The following is a 21363-nucleotide window of genomic DNA, read 5'->3' as shown; positions in this document are numbered from 1 at the left end:
TTCAACTATTTTTTTTTTGTTGTTGTTGTTGTTGTATTTTCAGAAAGTCATGTGGTGGCGTGAATCAAAGTCTCTGCAGAGTTGCTTCAGTGTCTTACTTTTTGGTCTGAAGGTTGTTGCTGACGTTCTGTTTTCTTCTCTCCTAGTACTGTTCAGGAATTTATTTCAGCCCCTTTCTCCTTGTTTCAAATTTATTTGCCCTTTTTGGTGAACACCCCCAACTGAAGGTGCACCCTGAACCTAAAGTTGCCTCAGGCAAGAGTTACTAAAGAGGAGTTCTCAAGGTCTTATTTTGCAAGAGGCAGAAGACAAATTCACTCATTTTTATGCTGACCTTTAAAAGCCATGATAGAAATGCTCCATGATTCTTGTTTGGATAAGGAATGTTTTTTAGCTGGGCAGTTTCTGGATGTTTCTGATTAAATCTTGTAGCTCTGATTCAGCGGGTGCTTAAATCCTGACAGCTCTCAGCCATAAACAATGGTGGCACCAGTCTGAGTGATGCAACTATTTTTGCTTTGGGTTGGTTGTGTGGGTTTGGGGGTGGCAGAGAAGAGAAGGAATAGGCAGGTAGGAGGAAAAGTGGAATCAATCAGTTTTCTCCTAAGTTCGACATTCTCCATCTTTTTCTTGGCATAATTTTTTGGGGGAGTGGGGGTGATCCTAGGGATTGAATCCAGGGCATTGTGCATGTGAGGCAAGCACTCTACCAACTGAGTGATATCCTCAGCCCCCTAGCATACTTTTATTTTTAAATAATTTTTTAGTTGTCAATTGACCTTTATTTATTTATTTTTATGTGGTGCTGAGAATCGAACCTAGCGCCTCACACATGCTAAGCAAATGCTTTACCACTGAGCCAAACCCCAGCCCTGGCCTAATTTTTGATGTATGTGTATAAAATAACTCAAAAACTGAAATTCACAAATTTTCCAGTTTAAGTGTAGTTTTTAAACAGTACCAAGTACAAGCAGCAGGAACGGAAGACGAACATGGGCTGTACCTGGCTTTCGTATGCCAAGAATTACCAAGGCCAGCTCAGGACAAGGGGTGCTGCCCATACCTCCTATGTTCCCTACCTCTGGTGAAATCTAAGGCACACCCTGTTGAGTCTTTGCAGCTAATGCTTAAATTGGTACACAGCTCTGCACTCAGCCACATCTGAATCACCACTTTCCTCTTTTTTCTAGCCAAATAACATAAGAGCACCAGAGGCTAGTGTAGAATTAAAATGTCATTTGAAAATACTGAGACCTCACAAGTATTCAGAAACATCATTTTCATTTCAATTCAGGACACTCACTGTGAAATGAACAGTCTAGGAGAAAAAACAAGCTTAAAAATATGTTCCTAAATTTCTTGTGGTTATCAAAATTCTAATAGAAATAAATAAACATCTCCCCACAACAGACACACTTTTGGCTATTTAACTTAATGGTATATACATTGTCAACACTTCACCAAACCCCTATGGTCTCTGGCAACTACTTAAAAAAAATAGCAAAGAAAGGTAGTGAACATTCAGGATATTAAAGGTGGTAAAGAAGTACTGATTTCTAGACATATAGTAATAGTCTTAAATGAACAAGGATCTAGATACAATCTTAAGATCAATGATTTGTCTTTAAAAGTGCATTTTCATCAAGTAAAGCTCCAGAGTAAATCTGGAGGTTTTCTGACAAGTTTTCAAGGTATGGAAAAAAAAAATGGTCTGCAATTATTTAAAAAATTATAGAAAGTTGGTTGTGGATGTAGCTCAACAGTGGAGACCTTGCCTAATGGAATGAAACCCTGGGTTTAATCCCCAGAACAGAAAGAGAAAAATAAAGCTACACACACACACACACACACACACACACACACACACACACACACCACGCATATACGTGTGTATATCAAAAGGGTACACTAAATGCTCTATCAAAAAAATCAGTAGACTATATTACTATAGCATTTCAAATTTTGTTAATGGTTAGTGCACACTGAACTGATCTGAGACCTATTTCCTCATACAAGGTATTCAGATAGGAATATGCCTGCTATGTGGCAAACAGCAGAAAGCAACATGTCTTCAAATCACAGTGACTTAAATCCCTTAATGTGACATCTCAGTAATTAGTACATCAAAAACAAAAACAAAGTCTTTATAACTTCTTGAAACTAAAACTGAAATCCAATTGGATCTCAAAAGCACAATATTCCTTGCCTTGGGAATTGGGTTACCTACTCCCTCTTTCTAATTTTCTAGTTCTTATCTTTTTCAGTCTCATTGAAAATGGTCAAAACATAGCACAGAGCTGAAATCTGAGTGTATTACCTCCATCTTCATTTATCCAGTAAAGAAAAAGATTCATAGTTCCGACTTCCGTTATCTGATTATCCTCTCCATAGAGCCAGAGAACCTGCTGACAACCATTCTCTGCTGCTTCACTTTGGGCAAAAAGAGATGACCCATAATTCCTTTTAAGGGAGAGAAAATATTATGATTATTAATATGTCACCCTAAACCTCATCTTGAATACTGAAATATGTATGTCCTTAACTCACACATGGATGTAGTCAACATACTTAAAGTTCTTAACATGTTCAACATGTTCTTAATATATGTACTCTCTCTAGTTAACTCCAATACATTAAAGGAAAACCCATCAGAGAACCTAAATGATCTCTGCATACATCTGAGAGACAGCAAGCTAAAATCTCAGAATCCTAACAGGAAAAGTGATGACAAGAGAACACAGGTAAATAACCAAGTTAACAACAACACGTTAAAAGTATTTTTTCCACACACAAGCATTTTACGTGACTTATTTAATTTACACCTCACATCACTCAATACTATGTGTTACCCATTAACATTATTTCTGCTATTCAGATGAGAAACTGAGGCTCAAAAACTAAGCTCAAGTAGCAGAGCATTAACTGATGTTTTCTGATTTGAGGTCTTTTAACATATTCCAAAACCACCAAGTAAATACCTGGTGTCTGAAATTCCCAAAGGTGGAAAAAAAAATCCTGAGTTTGACCAAAAAGTATTCTGAAAGCTTGCTTTTCTTAACCCACATTATTTATCCTAGATTTTTTAAAAATCAAAACAGCATAGCGTATCTTCCTGGAATGACAATGGAATTTAGTAACATTTCAAAATTACAGTTTATTTAAGCTTAAATGAGAAAATAACAGAGTATATTGCAAAATATGGATGACTGTTTAATGATAATCTTCAAATGAATGACTCTTGTTTTCCTCCCTAAGCTCCTGGCTGTACAATTCACTCTTCTTGGTTTTTGGAGAACATTAGGAAACTAGTTTGAGAAGCACCATATGGGACAATTGGGTATGGGAAATAAATCCTGCACCCACCCTTGAACTAAAGCCCCTAGAGGTGCACAGAAACAAACTAACTTCACTAAAACTACTACAAAGCAATAATGCAATCATCTGCAAAATACCTGATTAGGTCTTTTTAATTACCTCTTTCTTATAGGTGAGATGACAATGTGCACTGTTGTCTAAATAAAAGTATAAGTGCCAGAGCTATTATTATAATGAATATGAGCCATTTTCACTTGCTTATCTTCCTTTCCCACTGACTTCCCTCTTATAGAAACACAGCCCTTCCTGCAGAGCATCTTGCCTTGCTGCAATTCAACTCAAGGGTGAGCGTGTGAGCTAAGCTGCACATATCAAGCCCTTCTTTGGGTTCATTCATTTGTTCACTTTAATGTATGAAACCTAAAATATAAGTATTTTCTCCTCTCTAGGTTTGCACCTGCAAGGACACAGAAACTTAGCAACAGTGATCTTAACTCTTAGCTGGTGCATCACCACCCTCCTAGTTAAATGTGCCAGTGGATCCCTTTCCACTTAAAATTTCTAGAGTTGGGGACCATTTGGCCCAGCTATCCCACTTCTTGATCTATACCCAAAGGACTTAAAAACAGCATACTACAAGGACACAGTCACATAAATGTTTATAGCAGCACAATTCACAATAGCTAAACTGTAGAACCAACCTAGATGCCCTTCAGAAGATGAATGGATAAAAAAAAAAATGTGGCATATATACACAATGGAATATTACTCAGCAATAAAAGAGAATAAAATCATGGCATTTGCAGGTAAATGGATGGAGTTGGAGAAGATAATGCTAAGTGAAGTTGGCCAATCCCCAAAACACAAATGCCTAATATTTTCTCTGATATAAGGAGACTGATTCATAGAGGGGTAGGGAGGGGGCAGGGGGTTAGCAATGATGGTGGAATGTGATGGACATCATTATCCAAAGTACATGTATGAAGACACGAATTGGTGTGAATATACTTTACAAACAACAAGAGATATGAAAAATTGTGCTTTATATGTGTAATATGAATTGTAATGCATTCTGCTGTCATATATTTTAAAAATAAATAAAAAAAGATTGCTGAAGTTGGTTTTCTGACTTGCAATTGAAAGAATATTGACTAGTAACTGAAATAGTCTAGAAAGTGGTGAAAAATAGGCATGATACCACATGGCTGGCTATCAATAGTGGAGCATGAGGTTGACTCACTCCAAAGTTATGCTGAAATTCACCGAATGACCCTCGGAATAGATGCCAAACATAAATTCTTGATCAATATGGAGATGATACAAGTCTGGCCTACAGGATGCCTTTGTCTAATGACCATAAAAAATTACACCATGAAAACATGAATGCCTTCTAATAATGATATAAACCATACTATAGGAAGAGCCCAGCAGAAAGACTATGGGTTTGGGTTTCACAGGACTGAGTATAGCTCCTGTGCTTCTACTACAGACCAAACCCCATCCCATTGGGGGTTCGGCTTTGCAGTGGTCTTGAGGTGAGAAAGCCACCTACTATCAGCTACTGTTTGTTGAGAGGTGACTACTGTCAGGCAGGGTACTAGGTACTTACTTACCTTATTTCAAGGAATCATCTCAAAACAGCCCTATACTTTGTTATACTTTTGAGAACCAAGAGGACAAAAGGATTTGAAATATTGAAATATTGAAATATTGAATTTTAACATTTTCCTGGGCTAGCAGTACCGACAGGTTGGGAAACAAAAGGAGGCCACACCTCCCTGTCAGCCACAGAAAGCATAAACAACTGATAATAAGGTGAGCCACGTTGCTAAGGTGTTATATTTGGTCAGTTAAATGCATTCTCCACTTGTGATATTTTCAACCTATGATGGGTTTACCAAGTTAAGTCCAGTGAAAAAAGCAAATCAGGTCATATTTTTGCTTCATCAATTTATTTGACTGACAAAAATATTTTGTTTTATGTCATATGTATACATATATACACATACACACGTGTGTATGTGTATATATGTATATATATACACACACATATATATGTCATAGTTGTTTGGAAAAAATAAATAACAAACACTAAGAAATAGGTTATATAAGCCTGTCATGCCTCCTTGTAATATGTTTAAAAATATTCAGTTGAATTTTAGCTGAATATTCTCTCATTGTGATACAATGGTAAGATTTTGCCATATCTAAAAATAAATGATTATTTCACATGTAAAATGCCCTTTAACCTATAAAAAAAAACACAATGGGAATTCTTCCAGCATGAATAGCCTTTTAAATAAAGCTCTAAGAACAAAAAACACACCCTTTTGAGAGTATGTCTGAATTAAAACTACCTGGGCAGGGAAAGAGAAATTAAAGACAACTGATTCAATGCATTGAAAAGATTTTAATGTTTAGTATTTGACTGATTTATACATCATATTCTATAAATGTTTTATCTTTGATACAAAATTTTCAATAATTTTTCTGTTCACTGTATTATAAATGCCCACAGAGAAATTGATATCTTGGTAATACTTATGGGTTCACTCCCATGTGCTTCTAATATTCAGAAGAGAAACATATGTCCTTTCGGTGGGGGAAATAATAACTGAAAAAATGGGAAAACTGCCTACGGAGAAAAAATTCAATATAAATTTAAGCAGAATAAACATCTGGGAGATTAGATATATTAAATACATCCCTCCAAGAGAGTAAATTCTATTGTGTGTAATCCAACTGATAAGGAGAGTCCAAGATAAAGAGAGTCCCCAAGATAAAATAAGAAAGTGAAAAAACCACCTACTATCAGCTACTGTTTGTTGAGAGGTGACTACTGTCAAGCAGGGTACTAGGTACTTACTTACCTTATTTCACAGAATCATCTCAAAACAGCCCTATACTTTATTATACTTTTGAGAACCAAGAGGACAAAAGGATTTTACTGTACAAAAATCAAAGATGCTGTGATCCAGTTTCTCTGCCTACCAGCCAATATATTTAGCCACTTATGCAGAAAGCTTTCTATGTGCCAAGCACTTTATATCATCTCACTTAATCTGCATTAGTAAGCATTTTCACCCTGATTATAAGACTCAGAGTAAATACAATACCCCAAGGAAATTAGCTTGTTTTTAAAATACTTTAATCATTTATTTATTTACTTACTTTTTTTTTTTTTTTTGGGCGCTAGTTTTAGGTTCAAAATGAAAGGAAGGTGCTAAGATTTCCCACACACTACTTGCTCCCACGGGCATTATCAATGTCCTCCCTTAGAGTGGTAAAAGAAAAAGCAAAAACTAACAGGTAATTGTGTGTGTCGGTGAGGGTGCAAGGAGATACAAGGAGAAAGAAGCCTGACTTGTTCTGAATGAAAAAAGTGATGGGTACTAAAGATATTCCTGTGATGCAAAACCTTCTTCTAGCTCAGTGCTTCTCCAGTGTGGCTGCACATTAAGATATGCTGATGTTCAGTCTATACCCCACACCAGAGAAATCAAACTCTCTAGAGCTAGGAGGCAGGCATCAGCAATGGGCTAGACTCCTGGAGATTTCACTGTGCAGCCAAATGAGGCCCATGAGGCTACAATTCCCCCTCAGCTCTGTGCTGCTGTACTACTGTTCTCACTCACACTTAGAAATAAAAGGCTTATGTTAGCTAGGCACAGTGGTACATGAGTACCTCCCAAGTAACTCAGTCCTCTGGAGGTTGAGGCAGGTGGATCACAATTTTGAGGGCCAGCTCAGCCATTTAGGAAGACCCTGTCTCAAAATAAGGGGGACATAAAAAGGACTCAGGTGTGTGGCTCAGTGGAAAGACCGATTGCCTATCATGTGTGGGGCCCCAGGTTCAATCCTCAGAATCTAAAACAAATTAAAAAGGCTTATGTTATCTCCAGGGGCTAAAAACAGTGGAATCATCTCAGAATTAAGGAAAATATCATCTTTCTCTCCTTTCTTCAGAGTCACTTAGTCAGCTTGTGCGAATCAATTGCTATTTAATAATACCAACTGAACACAGGGGTCCTAAAAAGTGCTTGGAGGGTAATTGCTGACTCAATTAGACCGAAGGAAGTCATAAAACACAAAATCTTCCCTTGACTCCAAATGTCTCTGCCAACTAAATTAGCTGATACTCAATGCAAAATCATGTTTCCCCGTGTTTCTCCAGTTTAGAAGCCTAGGAATAGGAAGCTTGATGACATCTTGGAAACAATATGCATGTAGGTTAAAAGTCCGTCCTCTGGTTACTGCCTCATCTTGCCAGTGCTTGCTTTCATTATGAGCTCCAAGACTCAGTCCTCTCTCATCTCTTCCTCTCCTGGAAGACTCTTCAAATCAACTTCCATTGATCACAGAAGACCTGGGCCTTAGTCAAAGCATTTTTTTTTTCTTTTTAAATAATGAACGTTATTCTTAGAGTACTTTAAGCCTCAGAGAAAGTAAGCAAAAAGCACAAAGTGTTTTCATCTACCCCTTCCCCAGCTCCAGTTCTCTTATTACCATCTTGCATTAAGTGTGGTCAACAAGTCCATGGATTATGTGAGGGTTCACTCCAAGCTTTAAAGAAATATGAACAGTGGTATATGCACCCGTTAGTACAGACTCCCATGCAGTTTCCGAAGCTGAGCATGGAGACCAGATCTCCAGCCTGACCCTTGAGTCCTTCACAGCATCGTTGTCACCCATTTCAGCAATGCTCTGCTCACTCAGTACGTACTTCCTATTATCACTTTAAATAAACCATTATTTTTTTTTTGATGAGTTAAGAATAAGGACAAGAAACATTTTACTTATCTTCACAGATTCCTTTTCCTACATTCTTCCTTTCTGACACTTTCAACACTTTCTTTTATTCTTTTAACACTTTAACTATAGTTCACTCCACCTTCCACTTGCTTAATGGCTTCTGACCAGAAGTCCACTATAACTTTTTTTTAAGTTCAATCCATATTTTTAAATTTTTCCATATTTCTTATTGGTACACTATAGCCGTACCAATGGTGGGATTTGTTGTTTCATATTTGTATATGCACACAATAACATAATTGGGCTGCTATCATTCCCCCTCTTCCCCTCTTCTCACCCACTGTAATTCTTTTTGTAACTCCTATGTGCTTAAGGCATTTTTCTCCCTCTGGTTCCTTTCAAGATTTCCTGCATTGTCTTTAGTTTTCCAGCAGTCTAAAGATGATATTTGATGTTTCTGGTATTTATCTTGCTTGGTATTCTTTTAAGCCTCCTGTACCCAGACTTTGGTTTTTGTCATTCACTTTGGAAAATTCTCAGCCATTATTATAACAAATATTTCTTCCCCTTCCCTTTCCCCTTCTGGTGTTCCAGTAATGTTCAACTCATCATACAGTAAATATTAGGTCTACTGTTATATTTTTCCATTCATTTCATTCCCCTTATTTCATTTGGAAAAGTTTCTACAGACAGAGCTCCACCCTCTCTGATTATTTTACTAGCTGTGTTCAGTCTACAGAAGAGTCCCTCAAAGCAGTTGTTTATATCTACTACAGTGTTCTCTATTTTTAATACCTTTGATCTGTAAGAGTTTCCATCCTTCCTACAACACCTATTTGTTCCTGTAGTTGTCAACTATTGTCCATTAGATCTTATATATTAATCACAATTGCTTGACACTGCCCACTGTGCATTTTTGAATGTGTATGCTGTAACTGATCCTGGGAGGGTGTTTTAGTTTGGATATGAAATGTCCCCCAAAGGCTCATGTGTTGAAGGCTTGGTCTCCTGTGCAGCAGTGTTCAGAGGTACAGCTTTGGGGAAGTAAATGGATCACAAGAGCTCTGATTTCATTAGATTAATGACTTGATGGCACTGTTGGGAGACATTGGAGACTGTAGGAGGTGGGACATGATCAAAGGACTGGATTCTTGGAGGCATGCCCTTGGAGACCATACCTTATCCCTGGCTCCCTCCTCTCTTCCTCTCTACTTTTCAGCTTCCTCGAACTGGGAAGCTTTCCATTGTCATGCCCTTCCACCATGATGTTCTACCTCACCTCAGGCTCAAAGCAATGGAGCCAGTCGAATAGGACTGGGACCTCTGAAACCATAAGCCAAAATAAAATCTTTCTTCCTCTCTGTTGTCCTCCTCAGTGTTGTCATAATGGCTGTCTTGTCTCCTATCTGTGTTATTTGTAACAGCAACGAAATGCCAGCTAACACAGGGGGAGGGGAAGAGAAGGGGGAAAAGGAAGGAATGGAAAGGGCACTGTCTAAAACATCAGCAGTGTGTCATTCAACTCCGTGGCCTTCCTGAATGTACGTGTTTTATCAGGGACCAGATGATGCACATCACTACTGGAGACAGACAAGGAAGAGCCCAGCCTGCTTAATCCAGCCATTCTTATTCACCTATAGGGGCATTCCCAAATCAAGGCCAAGTCCATCCCTGAAACTATCCAACACTTTTGAATGCTCTTTTATTTCCTGCCAGCTGCATATGGCCTGAGACCAGCCTGAAAGAGCTGAAGCGGGCTCCCCTCAGCCAGTTCGCAGCAGGTGTGGCTACAATCTCTGGCAGCATGAAAGCACTTCAGCGAAGCAGACAAGCTCAAGTACAGACAGCTGAACTGATTCCTGGTTTCTCTGCTGTAGTTCTTGCCTATATGTCATGTCCACCATTCTCTCTCGTGAAGGGCCATGGGTTATTCTTTAAAAAACTACCTCCTTTAAAACACTTAAACCTAAACAGGAAACAAAAAAAAATGAGCATTTACATTTGCATATTATTATATGATTCACATTGAAGCCAAACATTAATTACTGCAGGATTGGGAAGGACTGTCTCCTTCAGAGAGAGAGGCTGACTTACCCTCCCATCTTGCAGTCTCCAGTCCCACCTTTCCAGGCTCTGACATACTTCGGGTTGGCCCACAGGGACACTGGATTAAAGGTTCCGCTTGAAAAATAAGGTCCCACTGGGCTTAAGATTACAAAGAGCAGGGCTTTGGTAGGCTTCTTGACTCCAAGAGAAGGCTGCAATAAAGTAAAAGTATGCAAATCTGTAATTTACGATGTAGATACTAGTCTTAAACTCTAGAGCTGACCTGCAACTATCTCCCAGCCAATTAAAGTCAAGTGACACAAAGCCTTTTAAGGTCTTTTAAGGAGGAAACACTTCTTGGCTTTGTTTTCTTTTTTCTTTCTTTTTATTATTGTCTTTATTATAATCATGTGTGCACACATGCATATACTTATACACATATATGTAAATTTTGGCTTTGCTTTCTGAGTTACAATTTTAGAGAACATGTGAATATATCAATTATTGTTGCTGATAGGACAAGGTTGCATTGACAGGAAACTGACAGAGGGAAAACCTCAGTCTCTAGTATTGGGAGAGGAAATACACTCTCCTTCTTCTCTTAACTTGCCCTTCTGTTTCCCAGCCTAGTCAACACTCCAAGACAGATCAGCGCCTCCAGCAGGTGACTGTTTGAGAGGATACCATGCCCACATCTGCCTGTGTCTCACTTAACAGAGAGCAAGAGTGTGGTTTTTCCAAAGGCAAAGAGACTAAGCACGATAAATACCATCAAAAGGGCAGCGGGAATGATTCAGGAGCTTGACAAGACAGCCGTTATCACAACTACCAGGAATCAAAAGTCAGCAATGCACAATCATGCCAATCCCTCCAACACAAAAGCAGCTATGTGGCATTAGGGTCAGTGAATTATTAAGGAAGAAAATTGAGAGACTAGAAGTTTTGAGGGCTACATAAAGAGTCACTGGGCTCTTCTATATAATCTAAGGCCACCAGAAATCACAAACCGAGTCAGTACTGGAGCCACATCTGCCTGAACTAGGCAGGGGGTGGGAAATATCATGTAGAGTGAGAGAAGAGAAGAGGAAACTTAGTTCCAGCTGCTATTGTGTTTCTATAATGTTGTCTGCAACTGGCCAAGTGGAGTTTGGGTGGGCAGAGGGGTAGTTACCTGACTTTCCCTTACACGTTCCCCTCCTACTCCCTGCCTCCCAGTCCCTAGCCCACTACTTTGACATCAAGAATCATAGGTAAAATATTTGTGAGCATAACAAGAAGTGTGTATGTGCCCACTGAGGCCATCTGAAAAACTGTGTCCCCTTAGGAAACAGGAAGCTGACATTGCCAGCACCGTACAGGAACACAGGGACTCAGCAGAGCTTGGGAGGCCACAGAACAAACCCATGTGAGTGATGGATGAGCGAGTTAGAGAAATTAGCAAGCAGCAAGAGGTTCTGCTTCCATGCTGGTTTGTGTTTGTTTTTCCATAGGGGGCTTCAGATGAGAATAAGAGGACAGGCACAGTGGCGCATGCCTGTAATCCCAGCGGCTAGGGAGGCTGAGACAGAAAGATCACAAGTTCAAAGCCAGCCTCAGCAAAAGCAAAGCATGAAGCAACTCAGTGAGATCCTGTCTCTAAATAAAATACGAAATAGGGCTGAGGATGTGGCTCAGTGGCTGAGTGCCCGAGTTCAATCCCCAGTACCCCCCTCTCCCCTCCCCCCCACACAAAAAGAAGGAGGAAAAAAAAAAGAAAATAAGAAAGGATGAGGAGCCTGAGCACTTCATTTGCCTTTTTTTGGTTTCATTGTTTGGAAGGGAAAACGTCAGCATAGTATATATACCTGCGTTTCTTCCGGCTTAGATAAAACTTGATTATCTCATTTCTGTACTTTTATTTACCTATTAAAGAAAATGCCAATATCTCCCTTTCATGGTTGCTTTGGACCTTAATGTTTAAAATTTTTTTTTTTTTACCATGAAAAGAGAAACTTCTCAATAATTTAGAGATACAATATACCAGGAAGTCTACAAGACTTACCTACCTTCTAGTTTCTGAATAAAATAGCTTATTTGTGTAAGAGCTGAAAGCGTTTTATTAATTATCACATAAATGCCTGGACTGTTTTTTACTGGAAACTCCGTATTTCACATGGCCTGTATTATATTTAAAGAAGTAACAATAACACATCATCATGGGATTTTTTTCCTGTGATAAATTTCACTTCATTAAGGGTATAGGTGGTAGGGCATGTATCCAGCATACACTTGGCCCTGGGTTCCATCCCAGAACCTTGTTCACTTTCTTCCCTGGTATTTCCTTCCAATTTTAATTGACAAGTAAACTTCATTTATTCCACTAGGTGGTAGTATAGAGAGCACAGATAGAAAACAGGGAAGAATTCTACACATACCCGTTCTGGAAAAAAAAAATGTCTCCATGAGCCTTAAAGCAATGTTTTTATTTTTAGCAAGCAGGTAAATGATGGGCTACAATTTTTCATTGGCAAAAGAAATATGTGTTCATGTGAACTAACATTTAATATTCTGAAATTTAAGACTGGTCCTCTCAAGTCTTAGAAGTACTCTAAGTACTACTGGTGAGGATCACATCTTAGTCACCTTCCTCCTTCAAAGATCACTGACAAAAATAGTCTTTCTGTGTAAAGATTTCTATAGCTGGATGCAGTGGCACACGTCTGTGATCCCAGCAACTCAGGAGGCTGGGACAGAAGGATTGTAAATTCAAGGCCAGCCTAGGCAACTGAGCCAGACCCAGTCTCAAAATAAAGCAAAAGGGGCTAGGGATGGAGCTCTGTAGTACAGTGCTAGCCGGGCATGTGTGGAGCCCTGGGTTCGAAAGACAGTACTTACATTTTAAGTCTCGGCACCAGGAAAGGAACTTGGTGACTGGGTCTGCTTATACTCTCAGGGACCATGATTTGTTCCTTTGTTTAATTTGCCTTTCTATCCTAAAAAAAATAATTTAAATTCTGGGCTGCCACAAAGAGTATTTTATTGTATAGTTTAATCAAATGAATATTAATAAAATTTTTAATGGCCAGATCAGATTTCCAATTAAATAAAGCAAAAGCCACAAACATACAGAGACAACAAGGATGCCAATGGCTAATCGAGTGGGTGGGTCGTTTTCAACAAGTCTGATACCCTGTGCACATTTTGATTGACTTTGAATTCTTCTCTACTAGCTTTTTGAAATACTTCAGCAGAATGAATCAGAGATTAAAGATTTTCACATGCAAAGCACATTACTTCACAACCACATTGACTTTGAGATTAAAATACTAATGTATAAAAAACAGAAGATTTTTTTTTTAATTTCACAGGCTTCATCTTACAACTTTGTTGTGATAATAAAAAAGAGGCAAATTGCAGGGAAACTGCCACTTCTTTCTGGGTCAGCTAGAAGTACCTCCACAGGAAGACACAACATGGGGTTGTCTGAAGTGAGCTCACCAAGCTGATAAAATTCTTTTAGTCTGTTTGGGCCTAAAAGGCAGAGATGCGGAGCAGCATGTGTCTTGAGCAGTTAAGAAGGAGAAAATGAAACTGCTAGGAATAACAGATGAGCACTTTTCAAAAAGAAGCATTTTCTTTAACCCAGAGAGCAGTCTGATTTCTATTTTGAATTCTGCTAGCTCTTAGGAAAGGTTACAAAGCAGATGCTGGTGGTCACATCTAAATCTCATTAACTCAGAAAGCTGAGGCAGGAGGATTGCAAATTCTAGGCTAGACTCAGCAATTTAGTGAGGCCCTTTCTCAAAGTGAAAAAAAAGGGAGGGGGGGCGGCCTGGGGATGTCATCAGAGGTAGAGTGATAGAGAACCCCTGGGTTCAAGCCCTAGTACCACACAAAAAGAAAATAATACTGTAGTCAGGGGTGCTGTATAGGAGAGGATCCAGCAATATGTGTGTGTGTTGGTGGGGGGGATATTGTGTGTGTGTGATGTGATGGTCACACACAGAAGGAAAATCAAGTTCCTGCAGTAAAATCAGTTGCTTTGGAAAAGATTTTTTTAAACTTCAGTATTATACATTGTTTTTTTGGCTTCTAAGATATTTTTATAATCACCATCTTATATATGAGAATACACAGGGAAGTCAGGAGTTACACTCCTACATTTACACTGAGGAAAATGAGACTCAAAACAAAAGATTTGCTCAAGAGCTACACTTAATCTACAGCTATTTTACACTATATCAAAGGTTTGAAATAAAAATTAATGGAGGACTTGGAATTCCCTACCCTAAAGAGAGCTCCTGGGTGAGGGCCTGGCTTGCTGCCTACATACTTGCGCTCCCCATGTTCCCCGCTTTCAATCCCGTCCGATTCTCCTACCTCCACATGCTCTCCTGTAGTATCTCCTCAACCCGGAACACTCTCCTTTCCCCCACCCCATTACAGACTGAATTACTGCATTATGTGGAGAGCAGGCTGGGCCTTGCTGAATCCTTCCATAACATGTAGAACAGCAGCTTTCAGGCTGTGCCTAGACCTGAGCTGTTCTATAGCGAGTGTAAGTGCTAAAGCAGAATGATGTGGTAATTTGTCTGGGCAAAGAGATACCAGGAGATGCTGGATAGAGAACTTATCAAAAAGAACCTCCTTAAGCTACATAGTACAATCATAAGACACAGACAGATAAAGTAATCAGGCGAATAAAAATGACCCCCTGTGAACTTATCAAGTTAAATCAGAAGCATAAGAACACTGGAGCAGCCAAACTCCTATCTGAAACACCAGGCAGGCCTGTGAGCTTATCAGTTTCTCCACAAATTGATAAAATTCTCACCTAAAACCCATAAAAGGAGTAGCCTCCCAAGACTGACTAGATAACACACACCAACACATCATCAGGCCAAGTGAATGCTTTTGTAAATGTATCATGAGGTCGACAGGCAACTATCTCCCAACTGTCTCTGGGTTTTCAGATCAGCTCAGCTCAATATCTCTGTTGGAAGTGGCCCACTTGAATGCTGCCCACCAGCCATCTGGACCCCAGCCTAGAATAGGTTCCATGCACTGACAGCTCTGTTCTCAGAACAGGTTCTCAGGCTGGTCATTAATCGCATCTGACCACCTGCAGTGGCTCTTGCATTTGTATCTGGCCTTGGCCTTTGCTCTCTCAGTGTAGCCTCCTGAATCCCTGTAGCCACCCTGACCCTTTCTTAGCCTTTCCATAACCTATAAATATATCTACCATTGTGTGAAGCATGATGTGACTTGAGTATTACCGATTAGAATAGAAATTAAGATGGGAATAAACAAACCTATAATTGCCTGGCTTGTATCTACCAAGTACTCAATGAATTGCAACTGAAGAACATGGTGTAGCTTGTGAATTAACTGTTAATCAATAAATTCTGACAGAGTAGAAAGACACAACCATGGACAGTCTGTGTTAATGTCATAGCTCACTCATGATAATTATGACAATTTCCTATGTTGAAGACTTAACCTCCAGTGTGACTGTACTTAAAGATGAGGCCTTTAAGAAAGTAGGAGAGGTTACATGAGGTCATAAGAGAAAGGACTGGTATCCTTACAAAATGAGGAAAAGCCACCAGTACTCTCTCCCTGTACCTGTGGAAACAGTCTTAGGCTGGTCATCTACACGCCAGGAAGAGAGTCTCTCCAGAGAACAGCCCTATTAGCTGCACCTTAACCTTGGACTTCCAGCCTCCAAGAAGTGATGAGCAACCGAAGACTCACTTCTATCCTCTTCCAATATGAACACTTCAATCTCAATTTCAATGTCATTTAAATGTCACTTCAGGAAACAAGCAGTCCTAGATTAGCCTAGGTGCTTTTAATGCATGTTACATGACATCTTGCACTTCAAATTTAGACTAGCAAAGTGGTACCACACTTTCTGATATCAACCTATTTAATTCTCTACTTCTTGCTAACTCCATGAAGTACAGGACCATTTTTGTTGGGTAATTTATTCCATATTTTGATCAAATATTCGTGGCATGACTGTTCATCTTAATAAGATGTTGCTTTTAGAAAAAGAAGATGAGAAAGCCATTAAGGAGGGCCTCTATCACACTTGAAGTATTTTTTTGTGGGGGTTGCGGGGGGACAAGGGATTGAACTCAGGGGCACTTCAGCATTCAGGGACTGAATCCCCAGCCCTATTTTATGTTTTATTTAGAGACAGGGTCTCACCGATTTGCTTAGTGCCTCACTATTGCCGAGTAATTATCTTGAGTTAATACGTAGATATGGAAAGAATGTTGAGGGAGAAGCAAAAGCCCAGAATTTCCTCAGAATTGCTATTATACAAATAGGGGACAGATCCAGGTTGTTTCCCTGTTCACAGGGACAAAGAGGACAAATTTAACACTTGACAAAAAGAAGGCTGAGTACGCAACTCTTAGTTTTTAAGTAAGAAAGATTTAAAAGTCAAAACAAAAGTGTACAGAAAACGAAAGAGGAAATGAAAAGACTAAAGGGACATACCGGTCTAACCCAGATTTCTTCCCAAGTAAAGATAGTGGTAATGACCATATCTCCTCAGAGGGTTGGTACCAGGATTAGATCAGATAATAGTTGAAAAGTACCCCAAGGCCGGATCTTTTTTTCGAGCAGTCAACAAACAGCAATAATTATTATTTTTACAAGTAACAATTGATAAGAGTAGTAGTGTAGTGGTGGTAAATCAATCGATCTATCAGACAACATTCCAATGACTGCAGCTGCGACCCTGGCACTGCACGCGACACTCCATGTGGGGACCATGGAGAGGGAGCCCTGGGGAAAGACATGGGGGGTTATATGGATGTCCTGGGAAATGTGGTTTGGTAAACTGAAAACCTGTCCCTAGTAGAACTGCATCATGGTCAGCTGGTCAAGAACACTTGCCAGGGAAATGCTCGGGGGAGCTGGAATGAGTCACCCTCAGAAAAGCCATGCCTCGCTTCCCTGGCAGGAAGGGCTCCAGGTCAGGAGTCACAAGCTTCAGCCTGCTGCTTTTATAGTGCCACTGGAACATGCTCGATCATTTATAAGCTAGTTATAGCTGCTTCTGCACTGACAAGGCAGAGTTGGGTAGCTGTGTGGTCTGCAAAGCTGAAACTATTTGTTATCTGGCCAGTTTCAGAAAAAGATTGTTGGTGCCTTCTCTGGATAACAGGAAAATGCTTATTGAACTGGGAATGACCTCAGAGCCAGGATCTCGTCACAGGCTCCTGATGTGGACCTTGTGAGTCCACCCAGTTTGTTTCAATTGATTAGGACAAGCACTGTGCTGGACCTAGAACAGAGAACAAGAACAGTGCGGGTGCTAACATTCATGCTGCAGACCCAGAAGAGGCAAGGCCAACCCCAGCTGAGCAGGTGAGGGAGAAGATGCTGATCCTGGTAATCAAGAATATTACATTTAAATGAAGGGCCCACCCGAAGACATGGGTGACAATAAGAGTGTGTGTATAAAATTGGAAGCTAAAGAAGGCAAGTCCACCCATCTGGTCACATGCCACTGGCCACCTACACTGCTGCCACCATCAGGAGTAGACCATGATATAGAGTTTTGAATGTTTTCACCATCAGCTTTGCTTTTCTGTCAGCTTAGAAAGATGCCAGAGCTCCCATTTAAATACAGTCCCTTTACCCTAAAGCCTGAGACTTGAACTAGCTGTCCATGTCTCTGCCCCACCAGGTAGCAGAATTCCTTACCAGATTGCACTTACTCACCAGCATAACGTATCCCACTCTCCCTTGACTCCAAAATATTCAGTCTGTCAAGCCCAAAATTGAACTGAAATACATTGATCAAGATCACTAGGGACCTATCTTCCTATTGCCAAATTCAGGAGACCATTCCTACCACATTTTATTGGTTCCAGGGACTGGATTTGCCACAGTTGCTCCCATTGCACCTCGTGCTTTGCTTGGCTTCCAGTGCAACAAACTTCTCCTGCTTTTCTTTCTACCTGATAGACAGACCCCACAGCTGCTCCTCCTTTTTTCCTAAACACCTGCCCACAGCCTAATCCTTGCCTTGTCTGCATCTCTTTCTCCAGTTATTCCCATAAAGACTTCACCAGGGTCCTGTCTTAAAAATACTTTTTATTCTAAAGACTAGAGTGTATCTCTCAAATTCCAAATTCTCCCAGGAATAATGGACTTGCACACCAAGTACCTATATGAAATCACTGGCTTAGGTGTCTGCACCCTAAATTCAAACCATCATCACTCCAATGAACAAAAATCATCCTTCTTCCCTGACCCAATAAACAGTTAGAATCCTGTCGGTAAGGTCCATAAGAAAAACTTGACCTCTCTTCTCTCACGTTCACATCCAATCTATCATCAAATCATGTGAGCTGCAAAAAATATCACTGAGTCTCTTTAGACCCACTAGGTTATATCTATAATATAAATATAGACTTTAAATGTAGGCTTTCTAAATTTAATTTTCCTGCTTTACTCATTTTAGCACTAACACTTCTATTTGTTACATGAACATAACAGTAGATCCACAGAAAATCAGCTAGATAAACTATGCAACCATATTTCAGATTCTAAGATGTCCATCTATTTTCACTCTTCACATGTCTGAGATGTGGACTCAGCATTTTGGTACTGCTGTTGGCTAAGCAGTGGAGCAAAGCGGTCACAGCCAGCCTTTCTCATAGCAGAGTTCATGCAGTTCATCATTCTAGTGGATCTTCAAAAAGTTACAGGATGATTTGGTACTCAAAAGTACACAGAAAGGAACAAAAACAGGGACATGCACTGAAAGCAAAAAAAAGGAAGCTCCCGGCCTTCCCAAGCTGAAGCCAAAGCAAAGACTTCAAAGGCCAAGGAGGCAGAGCTGAAAGAAGTCCACGGCACAAAAAAGAAGATCCACCTCTTCTGTCATCCCCCTCCAGCGGCTCAAGACACTGCAGGAGAATCAAGCTTGACCACTATGCCACCATCCGGTTCCCTCTGACCACTGAGTTGACCATGAAGAAGACAGAAGAGCATCAGATCAGACAGGCTGTGAGGATGCTCTATGACACTGATGTGGCCACGGTCAATATGCTGATCAGACCTGAGGGAGAGGAGAAGGCCTATGACTGGCTCCTCACTATGATGCTTTGGGTGTTGCCAACAAAACTGGGATCATTCAAACTGAGCTAGCAGGCTAATTCTAAATATACATTATTTCTCATCAATTTAAAAAAAAAAAAAAAAACCACAACAGGAGCTGGATGTGTAAAAGTGCAGAAAATACACAAGTTGATGATGATAAACAACTGCTGTGCTAACTAGAAAGAAATTGTGAAGGGAAAAGATATGATGTAAAAACATTTAAAAAAAAAGAGGCAGTGAACAAAGGGAATTCTTTTAATTGGAATTGATATCACTATAGGTAAAACTGTAGGTACAATATAAAGATTTTACAAGGTGATTTTTTTTTAAAAAAATGCATCTGTGAAATGTGCATGTCCTTATGCTCCCTGTGGAGTGAACCACAAATAGAGCGACCTGTTTGGGACTGATGAATTTGATCTCTAGCCTTTCTTCAGCCACTTGAAAAGTGGCAGGGGGATTTTAAAATGTGAACTCTAATAACAATTTCATACTGAAAGATTTCCCAGGAAATGTTGAACAGAGAAACAGCTCATGTGAGATGATTAAAAGGTTGTTCTGCATTATTCGAATTGTATTCTGTAGTCTGTGCATCCAAACGCAAACTGATCTGTAGCTGAGCTCAACCAGAAATTTATTTAGAGACAATCCAAATTCAGGACTATGAAGTTAAATGAATATGAAGAATCAAACAACTTTCACATCAGCCAAGATCAGCCTGTCTTTGAGAACACCTGTTTTGATAAGGGCAAATTTACTGGTAGCTTGCAGACAGATCTGTAGTAACCAGCCTGCAGCCTGATTAAAGGTGCTGGGTGCTAACTACTGTGGGGCTGTCCCTAGACCTGACTCTACCCTTCTTATTGGCTACTTCTCAGCCCTGATATAATTTAGGTATAAATTATATAATTCAGTGATTTTCTCACTCTGTTCTCTTATTCCACCACCTTTCAAATGTAGAGTACCATGAAACAGGACAGAGATACAATGAAAAAAGTGGAAGATGAAGAAGGATTTTAGAGTCTGTGGCTGGAAGTATTTTCACTATTGAGACCACAATCCTATGAAGCCTATATGTGTACCCATGTGTGTGCATTCACACTGCTGAGCCTGCATTAGAGAAAATGGGTGGTTTAAAACAGCAAAACTTGCTTCTTTGGATGTGGGGTTGTGAGGCTTCTAGTACTAAAATAAACCTGAAAGTCATGATTTTAACTTCTTGTCTGATAAACTAAAATCATTCATGTACATATTCCTCATTTAAATATTTTTATTGTAGAGTCTCTGGGCATAGCTCAGTGGCAGAGGTGTTGCCCTGAGTCCACAGCACTACAAATACATAAATAAATGAATGTTACGATTTCAGATTTTACCTTAATTTAAAAGTGGTACATAATCAGCAAGAGTTTGAAGCACTCTAACTTTTAATTTCTCGCTTAGGTTTCTTTTTTTTAAATTGAACAATTTTATTTGTTTTATAATAAAAACCTTGCTTTAATATTATAAGGTACATACACTGCAGGTCCGTCATGCTGCCAGTTACTTTTGGGACAACAAATGTCCCATTCAATGACCCAGAAAGCAGGGAAAACAAGAACTTTCAGAGTGTGTAGAACTGGTATTTACAAGTTTTTTCTTATTGAAATCTTCTCAGTCTACACAGGTATTGCCACAGCACTTGCTTTGATGCTCAAATGCCTCAGAAATATGTTCATTATGTGGGTCCTACAAAAGGTTCAATTGTTAGCATGCAAGCAAATAGTACTAAATAATATTACCTAAACTATGGCTGCCAAGTACTAGATCTTAATAACGAAATCAAATTACAAAACATTTCCTTGTAGAGCTATACAAAAGACAAGTTTTTAATAACCTACAAATAAATACTTCAGAAGATTTTAATTAAAATAATACTGAAGTTTTTTTTCTTTTTCTTTTTTCTTTTTTTTGCATGTGTGTGTGTGTCTTAGTGTGGATTGAACCCAGGGTCTTGCTGTGATAAGCAAGTGCTCTGCTACTGAGCCATATCCCCAGTCCCTGAGGTTCTTTTTAATATGAGAAATCTTTGGCAATGCAAATGATTTTATTCTCAAAACTTTCATGTACAATATGTCCAATAAACTATATGTATCTATATATTTGCAT

The 21363-nt window shown here is 39.5% G+C and overlaps 1 protein-coding gene across 10 annotated transcripts in view; it reads right to left on the bottom strand.

Moving 5' to 3' along the window:
* Bcat1 (branched chain amino acid transaminase 1) overlaps nt 1-21363 on the bottom strand; it is a 105779-nt gene that overhangs the window by 21806 nt on the left and 62610 nt on the right. For all 10 annotated transcript variants that reach the window (XM_078015073.1, XM_078015068.1, XM_078015067.1 and 7 more), the window contains 2 exons: nt 10162-10325; nt 2318-2460 (listed from right to left, as the gene is read on the bottom strand). In XM_078015073.1, coding sequence (XP_077871199.1) covers nt 2318-2460; nt 10162-10325 — 307 coding nt within the window. The remainder of the gene's footprint in view (nt 1-2317; nt 2461-10161; nt 10326-21363) is intronic.

The sequence above is a fragment of the Ictidomys tridecemlineatus genome, chromosome 6 (genome assembly GCF_052094955.1).
Source record: "Ictidomys tridecemlineatus isolate mIctTri1 chromosome 6, mIctTri1.hap1, whole genome shotgun sequence".
In the NCBI taxonomy this organism is placed as follows: Eukaryota; Metazoa; Chordata; class Mammalia; order Rodentia; family Sciuridae; genus Ictidomys; species Ictidomys tridecemlineatus.
This window is presented reverse-complemented; position numbering and strand designations above follow the sequence as displayed.